Source organism: Pelodiscus sinensis, chromosome 10 (genome assembly GCF_049634645.1).
Source record: "Pelodiscus sinensis isolate JC-2024 chromosome 10, ASM4963464v1, whole genome shotgun sequence".
Classification (NCBI taxonomy): domain Eukaryota; kingdom Metazoa; phylum Chordata; order Testudines; family Trionychidae; genus Pelodiscus; species Pelodiscus sinensis.
The window spans coordinates 48,602,154-48,625,453 of record NC_134720.1 but is presented as its reverse complement, the minus strand read 5'-3'; the positions used below and the strand labels follow the sequence as shown (position 1 = coordinate 48,625,453).

General features: G+C 57.9%; 1 protein-coding gene across 1 annotated transcript; it reads left to right on the top strand.

Annotated features, from left to right (window-relative positions):
- The first annotated feature begins 832 nt into the window (after window positions 1-832).
- Window positions 833-22,526, top strand: PSMD2 (proteasome 26S subunit ubiquitin receptor, non-ATPase 2). Its single transcript, XM_075938103.1, has 21 exons — window positions 833-993; window positions 3,827-3,883; window positions 4,726-4,890; window positions 5,337-5,458; window positions 7,195-7,419; window positions 7,785-7,943; window positions 12,244-12,388; window positions 13,281-13,341; window positions 14,315-14,461; window positions 15,242-15,348; window positions 16,472-16,599; window positions 16,687-16,774; window positions 17,154-17,316; window positions 17,938-18,039; window positions 18,115-18,260; window positions 18,676-18,759; window positions 19,178-19,346; window positions 19,863-19,957; window positions 20,120-20,246; window positions 20,708-20,826; window positions 22,193-22,526. The coding sequence occupies exons 1-21, from the start codon at window positions 862-864 to the stop codon at window positions 22,373-22,375; spliced, it is 2,724 nt and encodes a 907-aa protein (XP_075794218.1). The 5' UTR covers window positions 833-861; the 3' UTR covers window positions 22,376-22,526.
- Window positions 22,527-23,300: the final 774 nt, after the last annotated feature.

The following is a 23,300-nucleotide window of genomic DNA, read 5'->3' as shown; positions in this document are numbered from 1 at the left end:
TGTTGGTGCAGCGGGTTGGACAGACGGATGGATGGGTGGTGCTGGTGCAGCAGGATGGACAGACGGATGGATGGGTGGTGCTGGTGCAGCAGGATGGACAGATGGATGGATGGGTGGTGCTGGTGCAGCGGGTTGGACAGACAGATGGATGGGTGGTGCTGGTGCAGCGGGTTGGACAGACGGATGGATGGGTGGTGCTGGTGCAGCAGGATGGACAGACAGATGGATGGGTGGTGCTGGTGCAGCGGGTTGGACAGACGGATGGATGGGTGGTGCTGGTGCAGCAGGATGGACAGACAGATGGATAGGTGGTGTTGGTGCAGCGGGTTGGACAGACGGATGGATGGGTGGTGCTGGTGCAGCAGGATGGACAGATGGATGGATGGGTGGTGCTGGTGCAGCGGGTTGGACAGACAGATGGATGGGTGGTGCTGGTGCAGCGGGTTGGACAGACGGATGGATGGGTGGTGCTGGTGCAGCAGGATGGACAGACGGATGGATGGGTGGTGCTGGTGCAGCGGGATGGACAGACGGATGGATGGGTGGTGCTGGTGCAGCGGGTTGGACAGACGGATGGCTGGATGGATGGTTGGATACACAGACAGATGGACGGGCCAGGCCCCACGTGCCCCCAGCCCCACGTGCTGTCAGGCAGGCACGGGGCGGCCGGGTCCCCCTTCCACATTCGAACCCGTCAAACTCCGCCTTCGCCACTGGTCCCGCCCCCGCCTCTAGCCCCGCCCCTGCCGCTTTCCCCGCCCCTCCGCCACACGAGAGCACGTGGTACGGAGTGTCTGCCTGTGATTGGTCCCTTTCGGAGCGGGCCCGTTGCGCCTGCGCAGTGCGGTGAGGAGCAGCGCGATGGAGGACGGCGGCGGCGGGGGCCAGAGCCGGTCGCAGGCGGGGACCCCGGCGGGGGGCGGGGACGAGAAGATGTCGGGGCTGTGGTCGAAGGACCGGAAGGACCCGGCGGCGGACAAGGAGCAGGAGCTGGTGAGAGCGGCACGCGCCTGCGCACGGGCCGGGCCCCGAGCTGAGTCACGCCGGGCCCGGCCGGCTCCGGCCCCCGCTGGGCCCCCGGTACCCCCGTACCGCCTACCCCCGGCACCCCCCCGGTACCCCCGTACCGCCCGGTACCCCCGTACCGCCTACCCCCGGCACCCCCCCGGTACCCCCGTACCGCCTACCCCCGGTACCCCCGTACCGCCCGGTACCCCCGTACCGCCTACCCCCGGTACCCCCCCCCAGTACCCCCGTACCGCCCGGTACCCCCATACCGCCTACCCCCGGTACCCCCCCAGTACCCCATACCGCCCGGTACCCCCGTACTGCCTACCCCTGGTACCCCCCTCGGTACCCCCGTACCGCCTACCCCCAGTACCCCCCCTAACCCTGGCCCTCCCTAACCCCCCGTACTGCCCCCTCCACCCCCTGGTACCCGCCGGTACCCCCATACACCGGTACTGCCCCTACCCCCTGCCCGCTGGTATCCCTGGTACCCCCGTATCCCTTCCTTGGTACCCCCCGTGTGCCGGTATCCCCAGTACTCCCTGCCCGCCGGTACCCACAGTACCCCCGGTACTCCTTGCCTGCTGGTACCCTCTGCCCACCAGTTCTTGTGGTACCACTAGCAACCCCTGCCTGCCGGTATCCCCGGTACCCCCATGTCCCCTCCCTGGTACCCACTGCCCGCCGGTACCCCTGGTACCCCCTGCATGCCCATACCCTCAGTACCCCCTGCCCACCGGTTCTCGCAATACCCCCGGTACCCCCTGCCTGCCGGTATGCCCGTATCCCCTCCCCGGTACCACCTGCCTGCTGGTACCCTCAGTACCCCTGGTACCCCCTGCCCGCTGGTTCTCCTGGTACCCCCTGCCTGCCAGTACCCCCGTACCTCCAGTATCCCCTCCCACTGGTGCCCCTGGGCTGCCTGTGCCCACTGGGGTACCCCCTATACCCCTCCCCTGATATCTGACCCCTGCCCGCCCCCCGGGCTGACAACACCCCCTAGCGGTACCTACCTAACCTCAGGTAACCTTTCTTCTTCTGGCTGTCGGTACTTGCCCTCCGCCGATACCCACTGCGGTACCCCATGGCCACTGATATGACCTGCCCCCGGATAACTTCCCTTCCCCTGGCTGCTGGTCCCCATCAATGTCCTTCTTTCCCTGGCTGCTGGTGCCCATCTGCCCCCATATCCCTGCCCACTGATGCAACCTTTTCCGAGATAGTCCCCTACCTTTGGCTACTGATACCTGCCTGCCCCGGATATCTGCCCCCCTGCTAATACCCGTACCCCAGCAATAACCCCATGGCCTGAATACTCTCTTTTCCCTGGCCACTAGTACTCCCCTTTTCCAGGTCGCCGGTACTCACCTGCCCCTCAGGCTGCCTATACTGGACATCCCCTTCCTCTGGCCAGTGTTATCCCAAATACTTGCCCCCTGCCAACACCCCCTGCCTCTGATACTTGCCCCCCAGGCTGCCAGGGCTGCCTGGACACCAATACCCACAAACCCCATGAGCCACCTGTACCACTCGTGGGCTCCAGGCTAAGGATGTTAAATATTAGTTAATTGAATAGTCGATTCACCTCATGAATTCTAATCCCCGGGAACTATAGACTAGTTGAGTAACTGATAAGGCCAACAGCCAGTGCGCTCTGGCCCCACTCTCGAGGAGCCCCCTGTCACTCCATGCTGCTACCTATGTATCAGAGGCAGCAGCGTGAGGTACCAGCTGGTCCACAAAGGGGAGCCAGTTAAAAACCAGCTCCGCTCCCAGACCAGCTGCCTGTCGCCCTGTGCTGCTCCCTCTGATACAGAGGCAGCAGTATGGGGTGGCAGCAGCCCAGGTCTTGGGGAAGTCTGAGCTCCCGGATCTGGCATGAGCCAGAACTGAGCCGGGCTTCGTGCCCACCTGGCTCCTAATACATTTTACATGCGGAGCTGTAGTGGGGGTAGGTCCTGGACCTGGCAAGCGGGACTGAACTGGGCTACTGGTTAGCTTGCTAAAAAAATGTACTGGTGGGGGAGGGGAAATGCGTGTAGTCTCCAGCATTAACTGATACGCGTTTGCTTATCGGTTAATCGACTGCACTGTTACATCCCTACTCCAGGCGTGTGGCTGGGGGTCTGTGTCCCTCACTGAGGCAGATGTGATGCCCCCAATCTGGTTACAAAACTGAGTCACTGCCAGGCGGAGTTCAAAGCCAGTCTCCCCTCTTCTCTAGGGAGGGGGGTCGCTGTGGAGGCCCCAGACACCTGCCTGGGAGCTGATTCTAATACCCTTCTCAGCCAAGGGCCCCTCTGTTCTAAAGGCACAGAGTTGCCCCCTTCCTAGTCTGTGGATAGGGAGCCAGGGCTCCTAGCCTGGAGCTAGTTATTTGTCAGGTTCCCTGAAGGGCACTGGGCCCCACGCTGAGCAGGTGGAAGCCCCCCAGGAGCCCAGAGGGGGAGGGATAAGGAAGGGTGAGAGCTGCAGTCCCTCGGCTCCCTTTGTGCACAGCTGAGTGCTTCTTTCAGTTGTTGTGGCTGAATGACGGCTGGAGGGAACTCCCTAAGCCAGTGCCTGGGCATGGAGTGCCCGCCTCTGTTTCACTGTGATGGTTGGGGGGGGCCCCCCCATGAGCCAGGTGCCTTGCTGCAGTCAGAAGCACAAGGGGAGGGGGTGCCCCTGCAGTCATTGGTTCTGCCAGCTGGGGAGCCTCTTGGGCACAGAACGTGGGTAGTTCTTCCCTTTGCCTCCGCTGGCTGCCGGGGTTTTGTGGGGTGGCAGGAAGGTTTCCTCTAGGGCTGATGCTGACCTCTCTGCTCCTATGTTGCAGTCTGAGGAAGACAAGCAGCTGCAGGATGAGTTGGAGATGCTTGTGGAGCGCTTGGGGGTAAGTTCCCTTTGCTTCCCGTGAGCCTGTATCTGCCTTATGTCACGTTCATGCGTCAGGCAACTCCCCCTGCCTTTGGGTCCCAGTCTGAAGGGGCAGCACCAGGATCCCCTGAGTAACAGAATTGCCTCTTTGAATGGGGGAAGTGGGTGCAGCGGTCCCCCCCAAACTCTCTGATGGCCTGGGAGTAGGGTCACCTAGTGGCTGGTCTCTGGGTTTTGTCCGCTGGGATTGGAGATGGCAAAGCCCATGCTTCACAGGCTACTGCTTAGCTAAGATTTTCTCCCCTGCATACAGAATTCCCTCAGTAGGGCCTTCACCTCCCAAACACACTGCTGGGCTCTTAACAGTCCCTGGCCCTCCCAGGCCCAGCTCATGTTCAGTGCAAGCCATCTGCATCTTTTATTAACTGCTCGGTTCGGGTAGAGCCTGAGAGCCAGAGTTTGCCAGCCGTAGGTGTACGGGCAAAGCTCAGGTGTATTGCCTAGGCGTTTGTGCAGCATTACGAAGCACAGAGACTTTCAGGCTGCCCTGTGGAGCTGGCTTTTGTCGCTGTGTGTTAGTGTTTGAGGCGTGGATTGACCCAACGTGATGCCAGTCCACCAAACGTGGCTAAGAAGCCCCCTTGCCGAGTCACACCTGGCTGACTCCTGCAGTGAGGCACCCCCGTCGGTTGGAGCCAGAGTACTTAACGTTTCCAAATGAGTTGGCTGGCTGAGCAGGTGTCTGACTGCTGAGCCTGCTCGTCTTGGGAGCTAGCTGGCTGTGCTTGGAAGGAACAGGCGAGGCTGAGGTGCTGTGGGCAGCTGCCACTTCCTGATGGATGCAGTTTATCCTTGCAGGAGAAGGACACATCCCTGTATCGCCCTGCCCTGGAAGAGCTGCGTAGGCAGATCCGTTCTTCCACCACCTCTATGACCTCCGTTCCCAAGCCCCTCAAGTTCCTACGGCCTCACTATGGCAAGCTGAAGGAGATCTACGAGAACATGGCTCCTGGAGAGAACAAGGTGGGTGATTCTCGGCGGCGGGGTGCAGTGCTGGAATCGCTAGGCGGGTGGGGATGACATTGTAGCAGAGTGACTCTCCCTGTGTGAGACAGTGGAGGAAAGCTCTGGAGACTGTTTCGGTGTAGTCTGACGCTAGCACTGGACAGCAGCAAGGCAATCGGGGGATTGAGCCCTGCGCATGAGGGCGGATTGAACCCCACGTGTGTGGGGTGAATTGCTCGGTGGAACTATTGGCCCTGAAATGAGAGCACATGTGCAGCTTGTCATGTGGCTGAAGTGTTTTGAAGCAAACTGCATGCTGGGAGCTATAGATTGAGGAAGTCCCTACTTACTGCAGTCTCTGGGTGCCACAGGGTGAAGGGAGGGGTGTGGTGCTACGTAGTTCTCTGGGGCTCGGGAGGCGCTGTGGCTGATGTGGGTGACTGTCTCAGCACTTTCTCCCGCAGCGTTTTGCAGCTGATATAATTTCCGTTCTGGCGATGACCATGAGTGGGGAGCGAGAGTGTCTGAAATACCGGCTAGTGGGGTCCCAGGAAGAGCTGGCATCATGGGGACATGAGTATGTCAGGTGAGAAATGGGGCCGGGAATAGGATTCACAGAAATCTGATGGAAAAACCTTTGCTCAGTGTCACCAAGTCCATCCCCACCCCTGCGTTGCTGCCTGCTGTGTGTGGAACGAGTGGTCCGCTCCTGATTAATGTCCTCTATGACAGAGCTTGTCCCCCGTTTCCTTGGGAAACTGTTCCACAGTCCGCTTGGTCTGAGTCCATGGTGTTGAGCAAGGTAGAGAGATCGTGCTGGCAAGAAGAAACTTGGCTGTGCCCATTCTTACCTCCTTCCTTCTAGCCGCACCCCCATGACTAACATCCCTCCTTTCTGCTTACACCCCTCTGACACGTCCACACTGGGACCATGCCTTGTTGCCTTGCCAGGCGAGGCAGATCCATCACTTTTAACACTTATAACCTCTAGCCCTTGGGTTGTGTCTGTGGCTTTTCTCTGAACTCCTGCCAACCCGTCTGTGTCTGTGTGGTAGCCTGAGGCCCAGTGCCCCAGACAGCGTCATCTGTCCTGTCCCCCTCCTCCCGCCTCTTCTCCTTTGGCTGTGTAAAGTGGGGCTGCCCCTTCCTGCTCTAGGACTTGAGGCGTTGGCCCAGAGCTGAGCTGTAGAAAGAGGGCCTATGCCCGTCTGGCCTGTGCATACACACCTCAAAATTAGCCTTTTTTTTTTTTAAGCTGTTTTTGTCCATGATTCCAGTCTTGCTTGGTCAGTTTGTAGCCTTTTTCCGTCCTCACTGGTATTTGCAGCTCCTCTCAATGGAGTGCCTATTTACAAATGTAATTAATGTGCTTTTTACTCCCTTCTCCTTCAATAAAGAAGGCAAGACCTAACCATGAGCCACCTCCCACACACACACGGTCTCTGTGTTTCACGAAATATCATTATAGCATCCCTCTGGTTAGGATCTTCCAGGCAGTTGCTAAGATTGTCTGGTTCTGTGGATCAGATTCTCCAAACAGAGTGAAATTGACCTGATTCTGCTCAGTTTCCTGGCTGGGGAAGGAAACAGCAGAGAAACAAAGAATTAAGTTTACAAGCTTATCTTCCTAATGCACTGAGCAGCAGTTGTGAGCCATGGGCAAGCAAGCTCCGGTCGAGAGCACTGCATCAGATCACATGGAGAAAGTTGTTTTCAACCACTAGGATTGGAAACGTTTTTGAGGTAACGCCCGTTTGGCTAGGCCCCTCCCTGAACAAGCTGCGTGATTGAGCTCTGCCTTAGGATGCTGGTTGTCTGCACTGGCTTGTGTGTCGTGAAGTTTCTCAAGTTGAATGACAGTCTCTGGGGCAAAGGAACCAGCATTTGTGTGTGTGGCACCTGTGCTGAGTTTATGGGGCCTCGTGTCCCAGAGAAGGTGGAACAGTTGCACAGCCAGATGCCTGCCCCAAAGACTGTCTGCTTCTGTTTTTGTGGGTGCTGACAGGGGAACTGTGTGGGTGCTGCTTTGGGAGGCTCAGGGCTTGGTGTTCGGACATGGGTGTTTGTGAGTGAGGCTGCTGGACTTGACTGGTGTGTCTGGTCTGATCAGCATTCTCTCCTTGGAGGACTCTGGTCTATCCAGCAACAGGCGTAACTCGGCCATGGTCCCCCTTCCCAGGTGTTAGCCCCATGTAGGCTGTGACCCTGTTCAGATGTGGGCATGTAGCTTCTCTTGAGCACTGTGGGGATTGCAGCCCTGGAGAAATGGTTCTTGTCCTCCGCGCCGGTGTTCCAATGGCCTCTTTCCCTTCGCGCCCCCAGACACCTGGCAGGCGAGGTTGCAAAGGAGTGGCAGGAGGTGGATGAGGCTGACAAGGCCCAGCGGGAAACGCTGCTCACCTTGGTGAAGGAGATTGTGCCCTACAACATGGCCCACAATGCGGAGCATGAAGCCTGTGACCTGCTGATGGAGATTGAGCAGATGGACATGCTGGAGAAATACATTGACGACAATGCCTACTCCAAAGTCTGCCTGTACCTGACCAGGTGAGGGAGCCAAGCTGCTCTGGGATGGGGCAGGGCATAGGAGCCAGGCTGCCTTGTGCTGGGGGTTCTCAGTTTGAGCTCTCTGTCCTACTGAAAGCTGTAAACCGCCCCAGGTGGCGCAGAAGTCCTGGTGGTGGCTGCAGGGTAGATGGCGGCATACCATGATTCCTGGAACACTGGGAGCCTTTGGTCCAGCTATGTAAGAGCAGCTGTCTGAGCGAGCTGCTGTGAGGGGCTGGCTGGTGCATGCAAAGCTCTGCACCCTGGCCCAGATCTCTCCTCGCCCCAGGCTGAGCAGCAAGACCTGTCTGGTCTTGGTCTCAATAGCAGCTGCACTTACCTTCTTCTGTGTCTCCTTCCCGAAGCTGCGTGAGCTACGTCCCCGAGCCCGAGAACTCAGCCCTCCTGCGCTGTGCCCTGGGGATCTTCCGCAAGTTCAGCCGCTACCCGGAGGCCCTGCGCCTGGCACTCATGCTAAACGACATGGAGCTGGTAGAGGACATCTTCACTTCCTGCAAAGACGTGTACGTGGAGATTCCCTGTTCAGCCCTGGGGCCTGGCTCAGGGAGGGAGCTGAGGCAGATCAGCCGCTATGGCGTCATTGTGGGGTACAGACCCTACTGTCTCCAGGTCCCCACTGGGGATGTGAAATGGTACCTGGGAGCAGACACTCGTTCGTGGGCGGGAGATGGCTGTCCCGCACCAGGGGGATGCTGGGAGCAGGATCCCACTTAATTGCTTAAACCTAATGTTCAGGGCTCGCCGAACCGCGGAGATTCCTGCTCGCCCGAACCCGGCTCTTCCGGGTTGCAGTCTACTTGCCACGGGCGAGTAGACTGCATTATTTGTCGAGCCCTGCTAATGTTTAACCGGTTAACTGATTAACTGGGATTTTACATCCCTAGTCCCCGCTCCTAGCCCAGGCCAGACGGGCAGCACCTGGGCGTCCTTGCCACCTGAGGAGAGTTTGTGCTGTGGAACGCGCCAGGGGTCTTGGTTCATCACGTAGCCACCTGTCATGCTACGTCATTTAAACAATCATCGCAACGGGCAGTAACTGGTCCCTTGTTGGCAGCCTCAGCCCCCTCCCCTCTGCCCGAGAGAGCTGTTCTGTTGGCTGTGCTATGGTGGGCCGGCTTGCCCTTGCTGTACTCATTCAGGGCACTGGTCTCTAAAGAGAGTCCCTTGCTCTGCCCCTATCAGGGTTGGGCTGAAACTCTTTTGCTCCCCTCCGGCTGCTGAGGATGGGCATGAAATGAGCTTGAATAGCACAGCCTGCGCTAGACCAGCGAGGCTCACGTTCTCATTCTAGTGGCTGCTCCGCATAAGATAAATACTCTACTACAGCTACTGCCTAAGGGAGCTGCTCCTGTGGCTCAAGCAGTAGAGACCAGCTTTTGGTCTCGACGTTCCTGTGCTACAGCCCTGGCGGGTTTGGCTGTACCGTCGTCCCAGGTATGGAGATGGTCTTGCCAGCAGTGTCGCCTTCCTCTCTCCGGTACTCTGCCCTGGCTCCTGCTTGTGCTGAGCTGGTTTTGAGGGGTTACACTTCAGCAGCTTGTCTGGGTGGGAGCAGCCGCTGTCCCTGCATGCCCCAGAAATAGGAGCCTCCCTGCAGGCCGATGTGGCAGCCTTGTCCCTGACACGTGTGAGTGGGCAGGAAGCATCAGACAAGAGTTCCTGATGCAAGCCCTGTCTCTAGGTTTGACGTGAAGGCAACTGGGAAGTCCCCTTTGATCTCTAGAGCAAGGTCTTACCACAGTGTAGGGACCGGGCTTGGGCCAGCCTGTGGTGCTATCACGTCTCCTTGTGGCTGTGGCTTGTGATCCAGGAAACTGCTGTTGGGAATTAGGGGTATGGGAGGGGCATAGGCAGTAGGGATGTTAACAAATATGGTTTTTTGTAAACCTGAGCCATTCTTTTTAGTGACAAATCTGAGGAATTGTCCCAGATTAAGGTGTCATTAGAGGAGGTTTTGGAACAAATTGATAAACTTTTAACAAGTCCCCGGAACCAGACGGCATTCACCCAAGAGTTCTGAAAGAACTCAAATGGGAAATTGCAGAATTAACGGTGGTTTGCAACCTATCCTTTAAATCAACTTCTGTACCTAATGACTAGAAGATAGCTAATGTGATGCCAATATTTAAAAATAGCTCTAGAGGTGATCCTGGCAATTGCAGACCGGTAAGTCTAACGTTAGTACCGGGCAAATTAGTTGAAACTGTAGTAAAGTATAAAACTGTCACAGACATAGATGAACATAATTTGTTGGGGGAAGTCAACATGGTTTCTATAAAGAGAAATCATGCCTTGCTAATCTAGACTTTTTTGAGGGGGTCAACAAACATGATACGGTCTCCCACAATATTTGATACGGTCTCCCACAATATTCTTGCCAGCAAGTTAAGGGATAGTGGATTGGATAAATGGATGGTAAGATGGATAGAAAGATGGATAGAAGGCTGGGCCCAGCGGGTAGTGATCAATGGCTCGATGTCAGGATGGCGGTCGGTTTCTAGCGGAGTGCCCCAAGGTTTGGTTCTAGGACCGGTTTTGTTCAATATCTTTATTAATGATCTGGATGAGGGGATGGATTGCACCCTCAGCAAGTTTGCGGATGACACTAAGCTGGGGGGAGAGGTAGATACGCTTAAGGGCAGAGATAGGGTACAGAATGACTTAGACAAATTGGAGGATTGGGCCACAAGAAATCTGTTGAGGTTTAACAAGGACAAGTGTAGAGTCCTGCACTTGAGACGGAAGAATCCCAAGCATAGTTACAAGCTGGGGACCAACCGGTTAAGTAATAGTTCTGCAGAAAAGGACCTGGGGGTTACAGTGGATGAGAAGCTGGATATGAGTCAACAGTGTGCCCTTGTAGCCAAGAAGGCTAATGGCATATTAGGTTGCATTAAGAGGAGCATTGCTAGCAGATCCCCTTTATTCGGCTTTGGTGAGGCCGCATCTGGAGTATTGTGTCCAGTTCTGGGCCCCCCACTACAAAAAGGATGTGGACGCATTGGAGAGGGTCCAGCGGAGGGCAACCAAAATGATTAGGGGGCTGGAGCATATGACTTATGAGGAGAGGCTGAGGGACTTGGGTCTGTTTAGTCTGTAGAAGTGAAGAGTGAGGGGGGATTTGATAGCAGCCTTCAACTTCCTGAAGGGAGGTTCCAAAGAGGATGGAGAAAGGCTGTTCTCAGTAGTGACAGATGGCAGAACAAGGAGCAATGGTCTCAAGTTGTGGTGGGAGAGGTCCAGGTTGGATATTAGGAAAAACTATTTCACTAGGAGGGTGGTGAAGCACTGGAATGGGTTACCTAGGGAAGTAGTGGAGTCACCTAGAGGTGTTTAAGACTCGGCTTGACAAAGCCCTGGCCGGGTTGATTTAGTTGGGATTTGTCCTGCCTAGAGCAGGGGGCTGGACTTGATGACCTTCTGAGGTCTCTTCCAGTTCTATGATTCTATGATGTGGACAAGGGGGATCCAGTAGATACAGTATACTTAGATTTCCAGAAAGCCTTTGACAAAGGTCCTTCACCAAAGGCTCTTAAGTAAAATAAATTGTCATGAGATAAGAGTGAACGTCCCATTATGGACTGATAACTGGTTAAAAGACAGGAAACAAAGGGTAGGAATAAATGGTCAGTTTTCAGAATGGAGGGAGGTAACTAGTGGTGTCCCCCAAGGGTCTGTCCTTATCAGTGATCTAGAGAAAGGGGTAAACAGTGAGGTGGCAAAATTTGCAGACGATACTAAACTGCTCAGGATAGTTAAGACCAAAGCAGACTGTGAAGAACTTCAAAAAGATCTCACCAAACTAAGTGATTGGGCAACAAAATGGCAAATTATTTTCTCCAATGCACATTACTTTACATTTATCAACATTAAATTTAATCTCAACTATACTTACATATGATGGGACTAATTTAGCTACAACTACTCGAGAGAGATCTTGGAGTCATTGTGGATAGTTCTCTGAAAACATCCACTCAGTGTGCAACGGCAGTCAAAAAAGTATCCCTTTAATTATTCGTAATATTCTATTTAGAGAATAAGACAGAGAACATCTTATTGCCTCTATATAAAACCATGTTATGCCCACATCTTGAATACTGCATACATATGTGGTCGCTTCATCTCAAAAAAGATATTGGCATTGGAAAAGGTTTTGAAAAGGGCAACAAATATGATTAGGGGTTTGGAACAAGTCCCATATGAAGAGAGATTAAAAAGACTGGGACTTTTCAGCTTAGAAAAGAGGAGAATAAGGGGGAATATGATGAGGTCTATAAAATCATGACATGTGGAAGAAGTGAATAAGGAAAAGTTATTTACTTGTTCCCATAATATAAGAACTTAGGGTCAACAAATGAGATTAATAGGCGGCAGGTTTAAAACAAACAAAAGGAAGTTTTTCTTCATGCTGCGCAGTCAACCTGTGGAACTCCTTGCCAGAGGATGTTGTGAAAACTAGGACTTTAACAGGGTTAAAAAAAGAGCTACATAGATTCTTGGAGGTTAGGTCCATCAATGGCTATTAGCCAAGATGGGTAGGGATGGTGTCTCTAGCCTCTGTTTCTGTGTAAATGGATGACAGGAGAGGGATTACCTGTTGTATTCCCTTCCTCTGGGGCATCTAGCATTGGCCACTGTGGACAGACAGGACACTAGGCTAGATGGCCCTTTGATCTGACCCAGTCTGGCCATTCTTATGAAGTGTCTGAGGGGAGAAAGGAGCTGGACTGCGAGTGCTGCTGCAGGGGGGAAGGGCCCAGGCTTTCACTGCTTGGCATTGACTTTCCTTCCTCGCCCGCACAGGGTCATCCAGAAGCAGATGGCCTTCATGCTGGGCCGCCACGGTGTCTTCTTGGAGCTGAACGAGGATGTGGAGGAGTACGAGGACCTCACCGAGATCATGTCCAATGTCCAGCTCAACAGCAACTTCCTGGCCTTGGCCAGAGAGGTGAGGTGCCTGACCCGGTCTCTAGCAAACTGGGCTGAGTGGGGAGGCTCGGGATTGTACCCAAGGTCCCCAGTGCTGGGTGCTGGCTAAGGATGTAAAAAAGTTGGTTAAAAATGTAACTGCTAAAAATCCTCATGGTTACACGGTGTAAACGCCACCAGGCGGATTTGAACCTGGGACCTCTGGAGCTTAGTGTAGGAGCCGCCACAGCTTGCACTATAAAGCTAGCTGGCTCTCAGCTTAGACCGCGTACAGCGAGAGATAAGAACAAGGGAGCTCTACAGCCTAAGTGCCACTACATGGGACAGTGAGCCACAGTAGGTGGGTGGGTTATATGGGCTCTGCGGTATAATGCTTGTATATAAGCCTCATACTGCAGAGCCTGCAGCGAAGCCAGCTTTTTGGGAGGCCAAGCCCTGCTCCCGAGGAGCCAGGGTGTAACCGGCGGTGGGAAAAGGCCCCTGCTTGGGGTGGGCGGGGAGCTGCTCCAGCCCTATTGGTGAACCGGAACCAGTAACCATCACCCATTAAGGATGATTTATATCCCTGGTGCTGGTACAGATGCCAGGCTGCTCTGAAACTGGGCCTTCTAGCTGTGGGTGCTCTGCTAATCAGCTAGGCAGTGCTGGAATCTCCTGAGCGGTCGCACAAGCGCCCAGCTCACAGGGACACTGCTCCAGTGGGGCTGAGGGGACACTCATCTCTGACCACTGACTCGGCAGGGGCTGTGTGTGTTGTCAGTGCATCTGGTCTCCGGCACCTCCTATGCCCTTGGCAACATCAGGCAGAGCCCGGGTGTACTGAGGCTGTGCACAGCTGCGTCCCTCCGGAGGGGCTGTGAGGGGGGCTGGTTTGGCAAGGGAGGTGACTTCTTCTTCTCCCCTCTTTGCAGCTGGACATAATGGAGCCTAAAGTGCCAGACGACATTTACAAAACCCACCTGGAAAATAACCGTAAGCGAAAGCTGCGTCTCCTCCTTCGCTTCCTGCTGGGGCCGGGCTCGGTGTTGGCCTACGGGCGGCCTCGTCCAAGGGCGCGGGCATCTGGCCCGTCGCGTGCCCGGTCAGGCCCGTCTGCAGTTGCAGCCCCTGGTCGTGCTGTCTCTGCAGCGCCCCCTGTGGGTTCAAGCTCTTCCTTGCTTGCGCTGAATGGGATGGGCTCCTTGGTGGGACCTTAGCAGGGTGGGGAGGGTGAAAGGCAGGGCTGTCCCTACCAGTGCTGGTGCCCTATGCCCTCTGCGTACTGGCGCTCCCTGTCCATCCCCCACAGGGGAGCAGCTGCTCCTTAGAGGGGTTTGTAGGGGCTGGCCGTTGCCAGCTCTCCTGAAGCGGAGCAGTGCAGGGAAGGAGTCTCACTGTAGTGGCAGGACAGCAGGTGGGAGGTGCGGGTGGCAGCCGGTGGTGCGAACGTGGGCTGCAGGAGCAGTGGGCTCACATGCTGCCAGCCAGAGAGGGAGAACGCTGCTTCTCTCCAGCTGCGCAGCTGCCCCTGCTCCTCCCGAGTCCTCCGACCCGTGCTCCTGCCACCACCAAGCGAGCGGAGGCGTGTGTGTGCGGTGCTGGAGCCCTGGTGCTGATGCTGCAGGGGGTGGGGCTGCGGTGCTGAGCCTGCGAGAGGAGGGCAGGGGGGCAGAGGCAGCCAGAGGATGAGGCCTTCGGAGCCAGTGCTGCCTGTGGCTGCTTAACATCCCATCCCATGGCATACGCAGCATAGGACACCACTATATTTGGGGAACCAGCATGGTGCTTCAAATGTAGTGGTGCCCTTGGAGCTGCGTGTGCCTAAGGATGGCCCTGGTGAAAGACCCTCTGGGATTGGGTGCTTGAATTGGGGGGCTGGGCATGGGGAAACGCCCCTGAGCTCAATGGGCCTAATGAGGTCGGGCGACGCTCTGCCCGGCTCACCCCGCAGTTTCTGCTCCCTCAGGGTTCGGCGGCAGCGGCTCCCAGGTGGACTCTGCGCGGATGAACTTGGCCTCGTCCTTCGTGAACGGTTTCGTGAACGCAGCCTTCGGGCAGGACAAGCTGCTGACGGATGACGGCAACAAGTGGCTGTATAAGAACAAGGATCATGGTGAGCGGGGGAGGAGCCGCCTGCCCCTTCCCCAGAGGACAAGGCGGTGGGGTGCTCACTGCAGCCGGGACTGGGCCCTACAGGAGTTTCCCTAATGGCAGCTTGTAGCTGGGAGCGTCCAGCAGCTTTTCCAAGGGATGCTCCTTATGTTCTCTGAGCCTGGAAGTTCCAATCCAAATTTGGCCCCTCAGCCCCTGGGTTAGATAACACATCCTGCTGGCTTACATTGGCAGCCCCCGACCAAATGGGGAGAGCAGCCCGCAGGGGTGTGAACGTGAATGTAGCTTGGTGGCACTGGGGCGTGTTCTGCAGCCCATGGGGGCCACATATCCTAGCGTGCAGCATTCAACCTGGCCCTGATTTGCCAGGCTGGGACCTGGCGTCTGGATTATAGAGGAAGGCAGCTTGTTTTGCTGCCTGCCTCCCCTGGACCTTGCTTTCCAGGCCCAGCATGGAGGCCTCTGCAATGCCCTCTGTGCACGGAATCAAGGTGAAACTGCTCCAGCAGCATGTGGTGGAGGAATTGGTCCTTGTGGAGTATCCAGCCCCACTGTCTCAGCCCAGAGAATGTGCTGCAGATCTCTGTGTCCCTGGGGCAGCTCCCAAAGGCAGCGGTGGGACACCCAGGCGACAAAGAGCTGACTGCCCCAGTGGAAGTGTTCTGAGGGCTTCCCCATTCCTAGTAAGGGAACGCAGCCATTGAGGAACCCCAGCACCCGCACAGGGGTGTAGGGCCCGGTCGTGATTCCAAGGCTGACAGGAGGACTTCTGCTTGTGCAGGCATGCTGAGCGCTGCTGCCTCGCTGGGGATGATCCTGCTCTGGGACGTGGACGGGGGGCTCACGCAGATCGACAAGTACCTGTACTCCTCTGAGGACTACATTAAGGTGGGTGGCACTGCTCTGGGCCTGGGCTCAGATGCAGCCTCTCTGGCCAGGGAGCCATGGCTCAGATGCCAGCACACCTGGTGACATAGCTGCATGGGCCAGTCCTGCAAGGGACATACGGACCAACTTCAGTCCTCCCAGCTGAATGCTTCACACCCCCTGAGAACTGCTCCCTGGGTCTGGGGCCTGACTGGCACGAGAATGGGGGTGACAGAAGGTTGCTCATTGAGATTCACTAGGGGCCCCTGCTGTCCCCTTAACACAGGCAAGATCTTTGGAGACTACAAATCCCACCAGGCAGTGCACCTGGGCTGGTCCGCTCCCGTGGAGCATGGCATGATGGGGCCTGTAGTTCCCACGAGCTGCACCTCTGTGTGGGTTATGACTAAGGCTACATTTAGTCATGGGTATTTTTAGTGAAAGTCATAAGCAGGTGATGGGTAGTAAATAAAAACTGACAGCCCATGAGGTGTCCATGACTTGTACTACATACCCCGACTACATCGGGGAGGGGGGAACAGCCTGGGGCAGTTTGTGCCACAGATGCTCTTGGGGAGGGGGAGAAGGAGTGCCACAGGTGCTCGGGGGGGACAGGACATGCAGGGGGATGTCTGGGACCCCCTCGGGGAAGGGGGGGGTTGGTTGGTGAGATTGCCTAGCTTCCCAGATGAGGGTGACCTGTTGCTCCCTCAGCTCCTAGCTGCACACTGCCTCTGCCCCAAGTGCTGGCTGCACAGCTCCCATTGGCTGGGAACTGAGGAAGGGACGTGTTGCCACTTCTGGGGAGCCTCTCCCCCCCCCCCAAAAAAAATGCCACCCAGAGCCTCTTCCCAAACCTAAACTGCTGCTACACTGCGGGGGAGGAGGCCGCACAGGCCTCAGACTGCCCCAGCTGCAGCCATGCGGCTGGCCCCGGAGCTGCCCCAGCTGCTCACTGGAACCCAGGCCAGCGGCACCGGTTGCTGCAGGAGTCTTGGTTTTGGCCAATGCAATCTGCCCCCTTTCCTGTGAGCTGCATGTAGACTTTGGGCGCCTCCTGCTGTGTGTGGCGCTGAGCCGCATGTCCCAGCTGTCCCCAAGGCAGCCCCATGCCAGCCTGGCTGATGGTGCCTTTATCCTGCAGTCGGGAGCCCTGCTGGCTTGCGGCATCGTGAACTCAGGGGTGAGGAATGAGTGCGACCCTGCCCTCGCACTGCTCTCCGACTATGTCCTCCACAACAGCAACACCATGAGGATCGGCGCCATCTTTGGGTAAGGGCCTGCCCCGCCCCCGCCCCCGCCCCTGCCTCCTGGGCAGGGCGGCTCCTGCAGCTAACGCTCCCTTGGGTTGTGTTGCAGGCTAGGGCTGGCCTATGCGGGCTCCAACCGGGAAGATGTTTTGACTCTGCTGCTACCCGTGATGGGAGACTCCAAATCCAGCATGGAGGTGAGAGCTGAGGCCAGGCCAGCACGCTGATCTGGGTGAGGCAGGAATTGGACAGAGCCCTGGCCCCGCCTCTCAGCAGCTTCCCAGCATGGGCGGAGGTTAGCGGTGATGAAGGACGGGTTGGGGCAGCGGGCCCAGAGCTGCTGTCTCAGGATGTCCTGCAAAATGGGACCCAATAGTCTCTCCTCAGTCTGTGGAGAGCCCGATGGGAGCAGCACATGCCCAGGCAGCTTTCCAGAGGTGGCTGGGTCTGAAGGCGAGGCCTCAGGCCTTTCTCACGTGCTCTGCCCCATCGCTGCAGCGGCTGCTCTGTGTCCTCCAAAGGCTCTGGGGCGCAGGCAGGGCTGTCTGAGCTCACCTCTTCTGCCTTCCCTGCCAGGTGGCCGGCGTGACGGCCCTGGCCTGCGGCATGATAGCTGTGGGCTCATGCAATGGGGACGTCACCTCCACCATCCTCCAGACCATCATGGAGAAGTCGGAGACGGAGCTGAAGGACACCTACGCCAGGTGGCTGCCGCTCGGCCTGGGCCTGAACCACCTGGGTAAGGTTGGGCTCGGGGCTCTGCGGAGGGGCGCACGGTGGCAGGGGTGAAAGCAGCTCCAGGCCCTGAGGCTTTCGTGGCTTGGGGGCTCTGGCTAGAGGGAGTGGTCTTTGTGGCACCGTCACTCTCCCTGCCCCGCGAGCGGCTCAGAGCGCTGGTGGGCAGGGGCTGGGAGCCCAGGCTGACCTGAGGGGGTGGCAGCGGCGATCAGGGACTGCCACAGGCAGGTTCGTGAACTAAAACTTTGCTCTGTGGCCTGTTGTGTCCCATAATCCTTTGCAGCTGCCACGGCCTGACAGTGGGTTGTGGAAGGAGCGTGGGGGGATGGGCCCGTTAGAGCTGGGTGCTCTGGGGGGAGGGGAGGATGTGCTGTTCGATGCAGGGGTGGGACGGGAGTCCTGTTGGTTGCAGGATCTGGAGTGTTCTGAACCATTCCAGCCAAGCCCCAGGTGCACTCAGCGCCCCCTGCTGGAGAAACACTGGTGCTGCTGAGGATCCTGCTGGCTTGGGACGCTCACTGAGGTGCTTGGGAGTTGCTGGTTTGAGCCCCCCAGCTGGGCGCATCAGCAGGGGTCCGGTGCCGCGCTGCTCTAACGGGCTGCCCTGTGCTCTCCTCGGCAGGGAAGGGGGAGGCCATCGAGGCTATCCTGGCGGCGCTGGAGGTGGTGTCGGAGCCCTTCCGCAGCTTCGCCAACACGCTGGTCGATATCTGTGCTTACGCAGGTGAGTCTCTGGCCAGCTTAGCGGGGGGTGGGCCGGGCCAGTGCCCAGAGTCACCATAGTGCCTCCTGCCCCCAGGCTCGGGCAACGTGCTGAAGGTGCAGCAGCTGCTCCACATCTGCAGCGAGCACTTTGACTCCAAGGAGAAGGAGGAGGACAAGGAGAAGAAGGACAAGAAGGACAAGGAGAAGAAGGAGAGCTCAGCTGACATGGGTGCCCATCAGGTGAGGGGGGGAGGGCCAGACTCATCTCCTTTGCTTGGGCTTGCTGGTGGGGAGACCCCTTCCCCCCATCCCCCAGGGCCAAAAGAGATTCCCCCATGGATGGAAGGGCCTGCCGCAGAGCTGCTTGCCATGGCTGGGACAGGAGATGAGCTTGCCTGCGGAGTCCAGTGGGGTCTGTGCACGATGGAGCCGGTGTAGCACGGCTGCCTGCTCCCCAAGGGAGGTGTTCCAGCAGCTGGTTACAAGGGCTGCCTGGGCCCAACGAGGAGCCCTTCGTGTGGGCAAGATGTTTCTGAGAGAACCATCTTGACTCCTGGGGAGGGGGAGACACTATCCTACTCTGGGTTGGCCTCGTGGCCTGAGGGGAGGGGTGACGGGGCCCCTTAGCCAGTTCTCCATCTTTCCTCCCCTGCAGGGTGTGGCGGTGCTGGGGATCGCCCTCATCGCCATGGGGGAGGAGATCGGTGCTGAGATGGCTCTGCGCACGTTCGGTCACCTGGTGAGTGACGCTGCGGGACAGAGGCCTCTGCCTCGGGGGCTGCGTGGCAGGCCAAGGGAGGTGCCTGGAGCTAAGCAAAGGGCTCCGGCGATGGAGCTGGATGCAGGCTGGGAAGGAGACATAAGCAAGAGCCGGCACAGGAGTGTGCAGGGAGCACACGCCTGGGGCGAGAGGCAGCAGCGCTGCCCTCAAGTCGACCACTTAACTCTCCGCCCTCTCCTGGCAGGCTGGGTCAGCAGGGGGAGGTTCCTGCTTCCTTTGGTTCCCTGGATCTGGCTGCTGCTTGTCAGTCCTCATGTCCCGACGGTCCAGGAGCTCTGTTAGTGGCTGAGAGTCCCTGGCTCAGGGGTGAGGACAACGGGGGGGGCCAGGCAGCGTGGGAAGTGCCCCGGCGGCTGACTCCCTCCTTTCTGTGCAGCTGCGGTACGGGGAGCCCACCCTGCGCCGCGCTGTGCCCCTCGCCCTGGCGCTCATCTCCGTCTCCAACCCGCGCCTCAACATCCTCGACACCCTCAGCAAGTTCTCCCACGACGCCGACCCCGAGGTCTCCTACAACTCCATCTTTGCCATGGGCATGGTGGGCAGCGGTAAGGGCGGCGAGTGGGAGGGTGGTCAGAGCTGGCTCCTTGGGCCACCGCCCACCCCCCATCGTGGGTGCATTCCAGGGCGTCCTGTCAGCGCAGCAGCTGGCGTCTCGGCTCCGGGTGCCAACACGTTGGGGGAGGTGCTGAAGGCTTCGGTGCCCTCTTACAGTGGCTGCATGAAACTGGCTGCCCCGGCCTGGTCACCTGTTCTGGTCTGGCAGGAGCCCTCATGCCAGCTGGGCCATTGGCAGCCTCTGAGTTGCTGGGTGAGGCTGGAAGGGCCCATGGGCACGGGGGGAGCTGGGCCTGTTGCACGAGGCAGAGCGGGGGGGGGGAATCTCTGGGGCTGGGCCATTGTGCCCCGAGGCTGTCAGATGCAGCGTGTGGGTGATGCCCGCGGGGGCTGCAAGCGGCCCAGCACCCTGGGAGAGACCGGGCCCTGTGCTGGCTGTTTCAAGCACCCCCTGTTCCCAGCCTAGGATTTGTGCCTGTTGCTCACCCCATTTCTCCTGTCTGCAGGCACCAATAACGCCCGGCTGGCCGCCATGCTGAGGCAGCTGGCCCAGTACCATGCCAAAGACCCAAACAACCTCTTCATGGTGCGGCTGGCCCAGGTGAGTACCGGAGCCCGGCCTTTATTCTCTGGGGTGGCTGGGTGGACTCTTAGCACTTCCAGCTGCGCCCTGCCCCAGAGGTCAGCTGGACTCCTCAATGAGAGACTTGCCTGGGCCATGCTGACCAGGGGCATCTCTGCTCATGTGCTCTTTGCTGTACAGGGCCTGACCCACTTGGGGAAGGGGACACTCACCCTGTGTCCCTACCACAGCGACCGCCAGCTGATGAGCCAGGTGGCTGTGGCCGGGCTGCTGACTGTCCTAGTATCCTTCCTGGATGTGCGCAACAGTGAGTACCTGTGTGCGTCTGGGCCTCCTCCTGGAGAGGAGGGAGCCAGGAGCTGGTTCACAGGCTGGCTCCAGGCAGCAGTGTTCCTTGTAGGCTGCATGCTTGTGTGGCTGCTCAAGAGAGATTCAGATGTTGCCCAGCTGATTAGCAGAGCACCCACATGTAGGTTTGTGTTTCTGTGGGTGGTGCACATTCACACATGCCTCAGTGCACAAACACAACATTTATTCTGCGCATGGAGGGAAAAGATTAGAGGGACGTTGTTCTGATGTGGGGTTTGGGCAGCAGGCTGGCTGCCTGCCTTTTACCTGGGAAGGTGGATGGCCAGGGCCAAGCCCACCATCCTGGTGGTGTCTGCTGTGGTCTGTTGGGCTGCATTGCCATGGGTGGTGACAGCTGGATAACCCAGAACTTGCTTTGAGCTGAGACCCGGGGCCCTAATTACCTTCTTTCTCCCCCAGTCATCCTGGGCAAATCCCACTATGTTCTGTACGGGCTTGTGGCTGCCATGCAGCCGCGCATGCTGGTGACCTTTGACGAGGAGCTGCGGCCTCTGCCAGTGTCGGTCAGGGTGGGGCAGGTAAGGAGGCTTTGTCCGTCAGGGATCTGGCTGGGGTCCGTTGGGGACAGAAAGGGTAGGCCTTTTGTCAGTAGGGGGTCTGGCTAGAGCAGGGTGGGCAATAACTTTTGATAAGTGGTCGAGGGCCGTGCTCTTCCATGATATTCATGAAGGAGGTGCAGATCTGGGATGGAGGTTTCGTGTAGGAGGGAAGTCGGGGTAGGGGATTGGAGTGCACAAGAAGGTGTGGAGTCTGGGAGAGAATTTGGTTGAAGGAGGGGGCTGTGACCTGAGGCACAGGATTGGGGTCCAGGAGGGGAGGTACAGAGGGTTTGGGTTATGACCTGATGCAGTAGGGGAGGGCAGAGAGTTCAGATGTGCTTGCCTTAGGGGGATCCTGGCCAGCAGCCTAGTGGATCCCGTGGGCCTGCTGCACCCCACACGCTGCTCAAAGCAGCTGGCTATGGGGTCCATGTGCTCTTTGTGTGCCGCGTGCCTTTTGGGGGTGTGAGGGCCTCTGCGTGCTGCCTGCACCACAAGTACAGCCCAGGCAGCTCCTATTGGCTTGTTTCTGGCCAATGGGAGATTGGTGCTGGGAGTGGGGGCAGCATGCAAAGCCCACCCTCCCTTCCCCAAGAGGCACACAGCCTGCAGAGAGCACATGGGCCCTGCAGCCAGACACTTTGAGCTGCATGCGGGGGGGGCGGAACAGGCAGGGAAGCTGCCCGAGCCTCTGGGTGGGTCATGGGCCGGATCTGGCCCAGAATAGGGATGTTAAATATCTGTTTATTGAAAAGTTGAGTAATCTTCTGAATTCTTATTGGTTAGTTGATTATTCTGTAGTCCCCTGGGGCGGGGCTGGCAGCCAGTGCACTCTGGCCCCACTCCTGAGCAGCCCTCTACCCTGCTGCATGATGCCTCTGTATCAGAGGCAGCAGCGCAGAGTGCCAGACGGATCCTGGTCCGCGAGGGGAGCCAGTCTGCCTGTCTCCTTGTGCTGCTACCTGTGATAAAGAGGCAGTAGTGCGGGGTGGTAGCAGCCCCTGTCTAAGGGCGGGTCTGGGGCCCCGGCACGAACTGGAATGGAACTGGGTTGCCTGCCCACCCAGCTTCTAATACACTTTAAATGCTGAGCCGCAGCGGGAGTAGGCCTTGGCCCCACTGTAAGCCAGGACTGAGCTGGGCTGCTGGCCAGCCTGCTAAACAATTTACTGGCAAGGGGAAGGGGGGAAGGTGTGGAGTCTAGAGCATTAACCTATAAGCTTTTGCTAACTGGTTAATCCGCTACACTCCTCCATCCCTAGCCCAGAAGCTGCTGTGTCAGCGTGGAATCTGTGGTGGCTCATGCCAGTGTCTGTCAAGCCCTAACCTCTCGCTTCTCCTCCAGGCTGTAGATGTGGTGGGCCAGGCGGGCAAACCGAAGACGATCACTGGCTTCCAGACACACACAACGCCAGTGTTGCTAGCACATGGCGAGCGGGCGGAGCTGGCCACAGAGGAGCATTTGCCAGTCACCCCCATCCTGGAGGGTTTTGTCATCCTGCGCAAGAACCCCAACTATGATGTCTGAGCTGGCACGAGACGGTCTGGGAGGAAAAGGCGCTGGGCCGTGCCTGGATGGGGCAGGTGCTGGGCATCACACTGGGGGACAGGGACCTACCTCCCCACTTGGTGGTTTTGTTACTGAAAGCTGATTTAAAAAATAAATGTGAGGGACTGGTGCTGCCCAGTGTTTCCTGCGGTAACTGCCTGTGCACAGCCGGGGGCTGGTTCCAGGCCTGGTACCTCTCTCCTGGACGAGGGGCAGGTGGCTGAGTGTCAGCTGGGGCCCTGCCAGAGGCCTGCGATATCTCTAGCTATGCCCAGTGTAAGAGGCAGTGAGCAACAGCTGTTGTGCTTCACGGCCCAGCAGCTGCCCCCTTTCCCATCTAGACAAACTCAGAGGGGAAGGGGGATTATGCCCTGGGCCAGCTCGCTGAGGGGCGTGTGGATTCTCTCCTGCCTGGAGCCTTTGCTGGGAGAGCTGGTCCCTTTCCGCCCTGCTGTGGTGCAGGGGTCAGAGGGACAGAGGAGAGCGCCGGGGCCCCGGGTTAATTCTAGGTCATGCTATGCGCAGGATGATGGACTCCCCCAGTGCACACAGACACCCTCCTCAGAGTCACTTTGAGAGGCGATGGATTGGGAAGGTGAGAGCAAGGTGCTGACCTGGGGGAGAGGTTGAGGGTCAAGCTCTGACTCTCCTGGCCAGCTGCTTGCTGGCCCTGTGGGCTGGGCAGGAATAGAGCGGGGCACTGGGTGCCCTTGGGGCTGTTGCTGCCTGACAGTGCTGGAGGGGCGGGGGCCCAGGGCTGGCTTGTGGTTTTCCTTCCCCTTTCCTTTAGGAGCACACAGCTGGGCTGCTCTCAGCTGATCCCAGCAAGATGGCACCATGCTTCTGTCTAAAGGTGGCCTGAGATGAATGGGGGTGGGCTTGCAGGTGGTGGAAGTGGGGGCTA

Coding starts and splice junctions, on each gene's coding strand:
- PSMD2 (XM_075938103.1), top strand. CDS start 862: ATGGAGGACGGCGGCGGCGGGGGCCAGAGCCGGTCGCAGGCGGGGACC. Junction 16,600..16,686: donor AGGATCGGCGCCATCTTTGG/GTAAGGGCCTGC, acceptor GTTGTGTTGCAG/GCTAGGGCTGGCCTATGCGG. Junction 16,775..17,153: donor ACTCCAAATCCAGCATGGAG/GTGAGAGCTGAG, acceptor CTTCCCTGCCAG/GTGGCCGGCGTGACGGCCCT.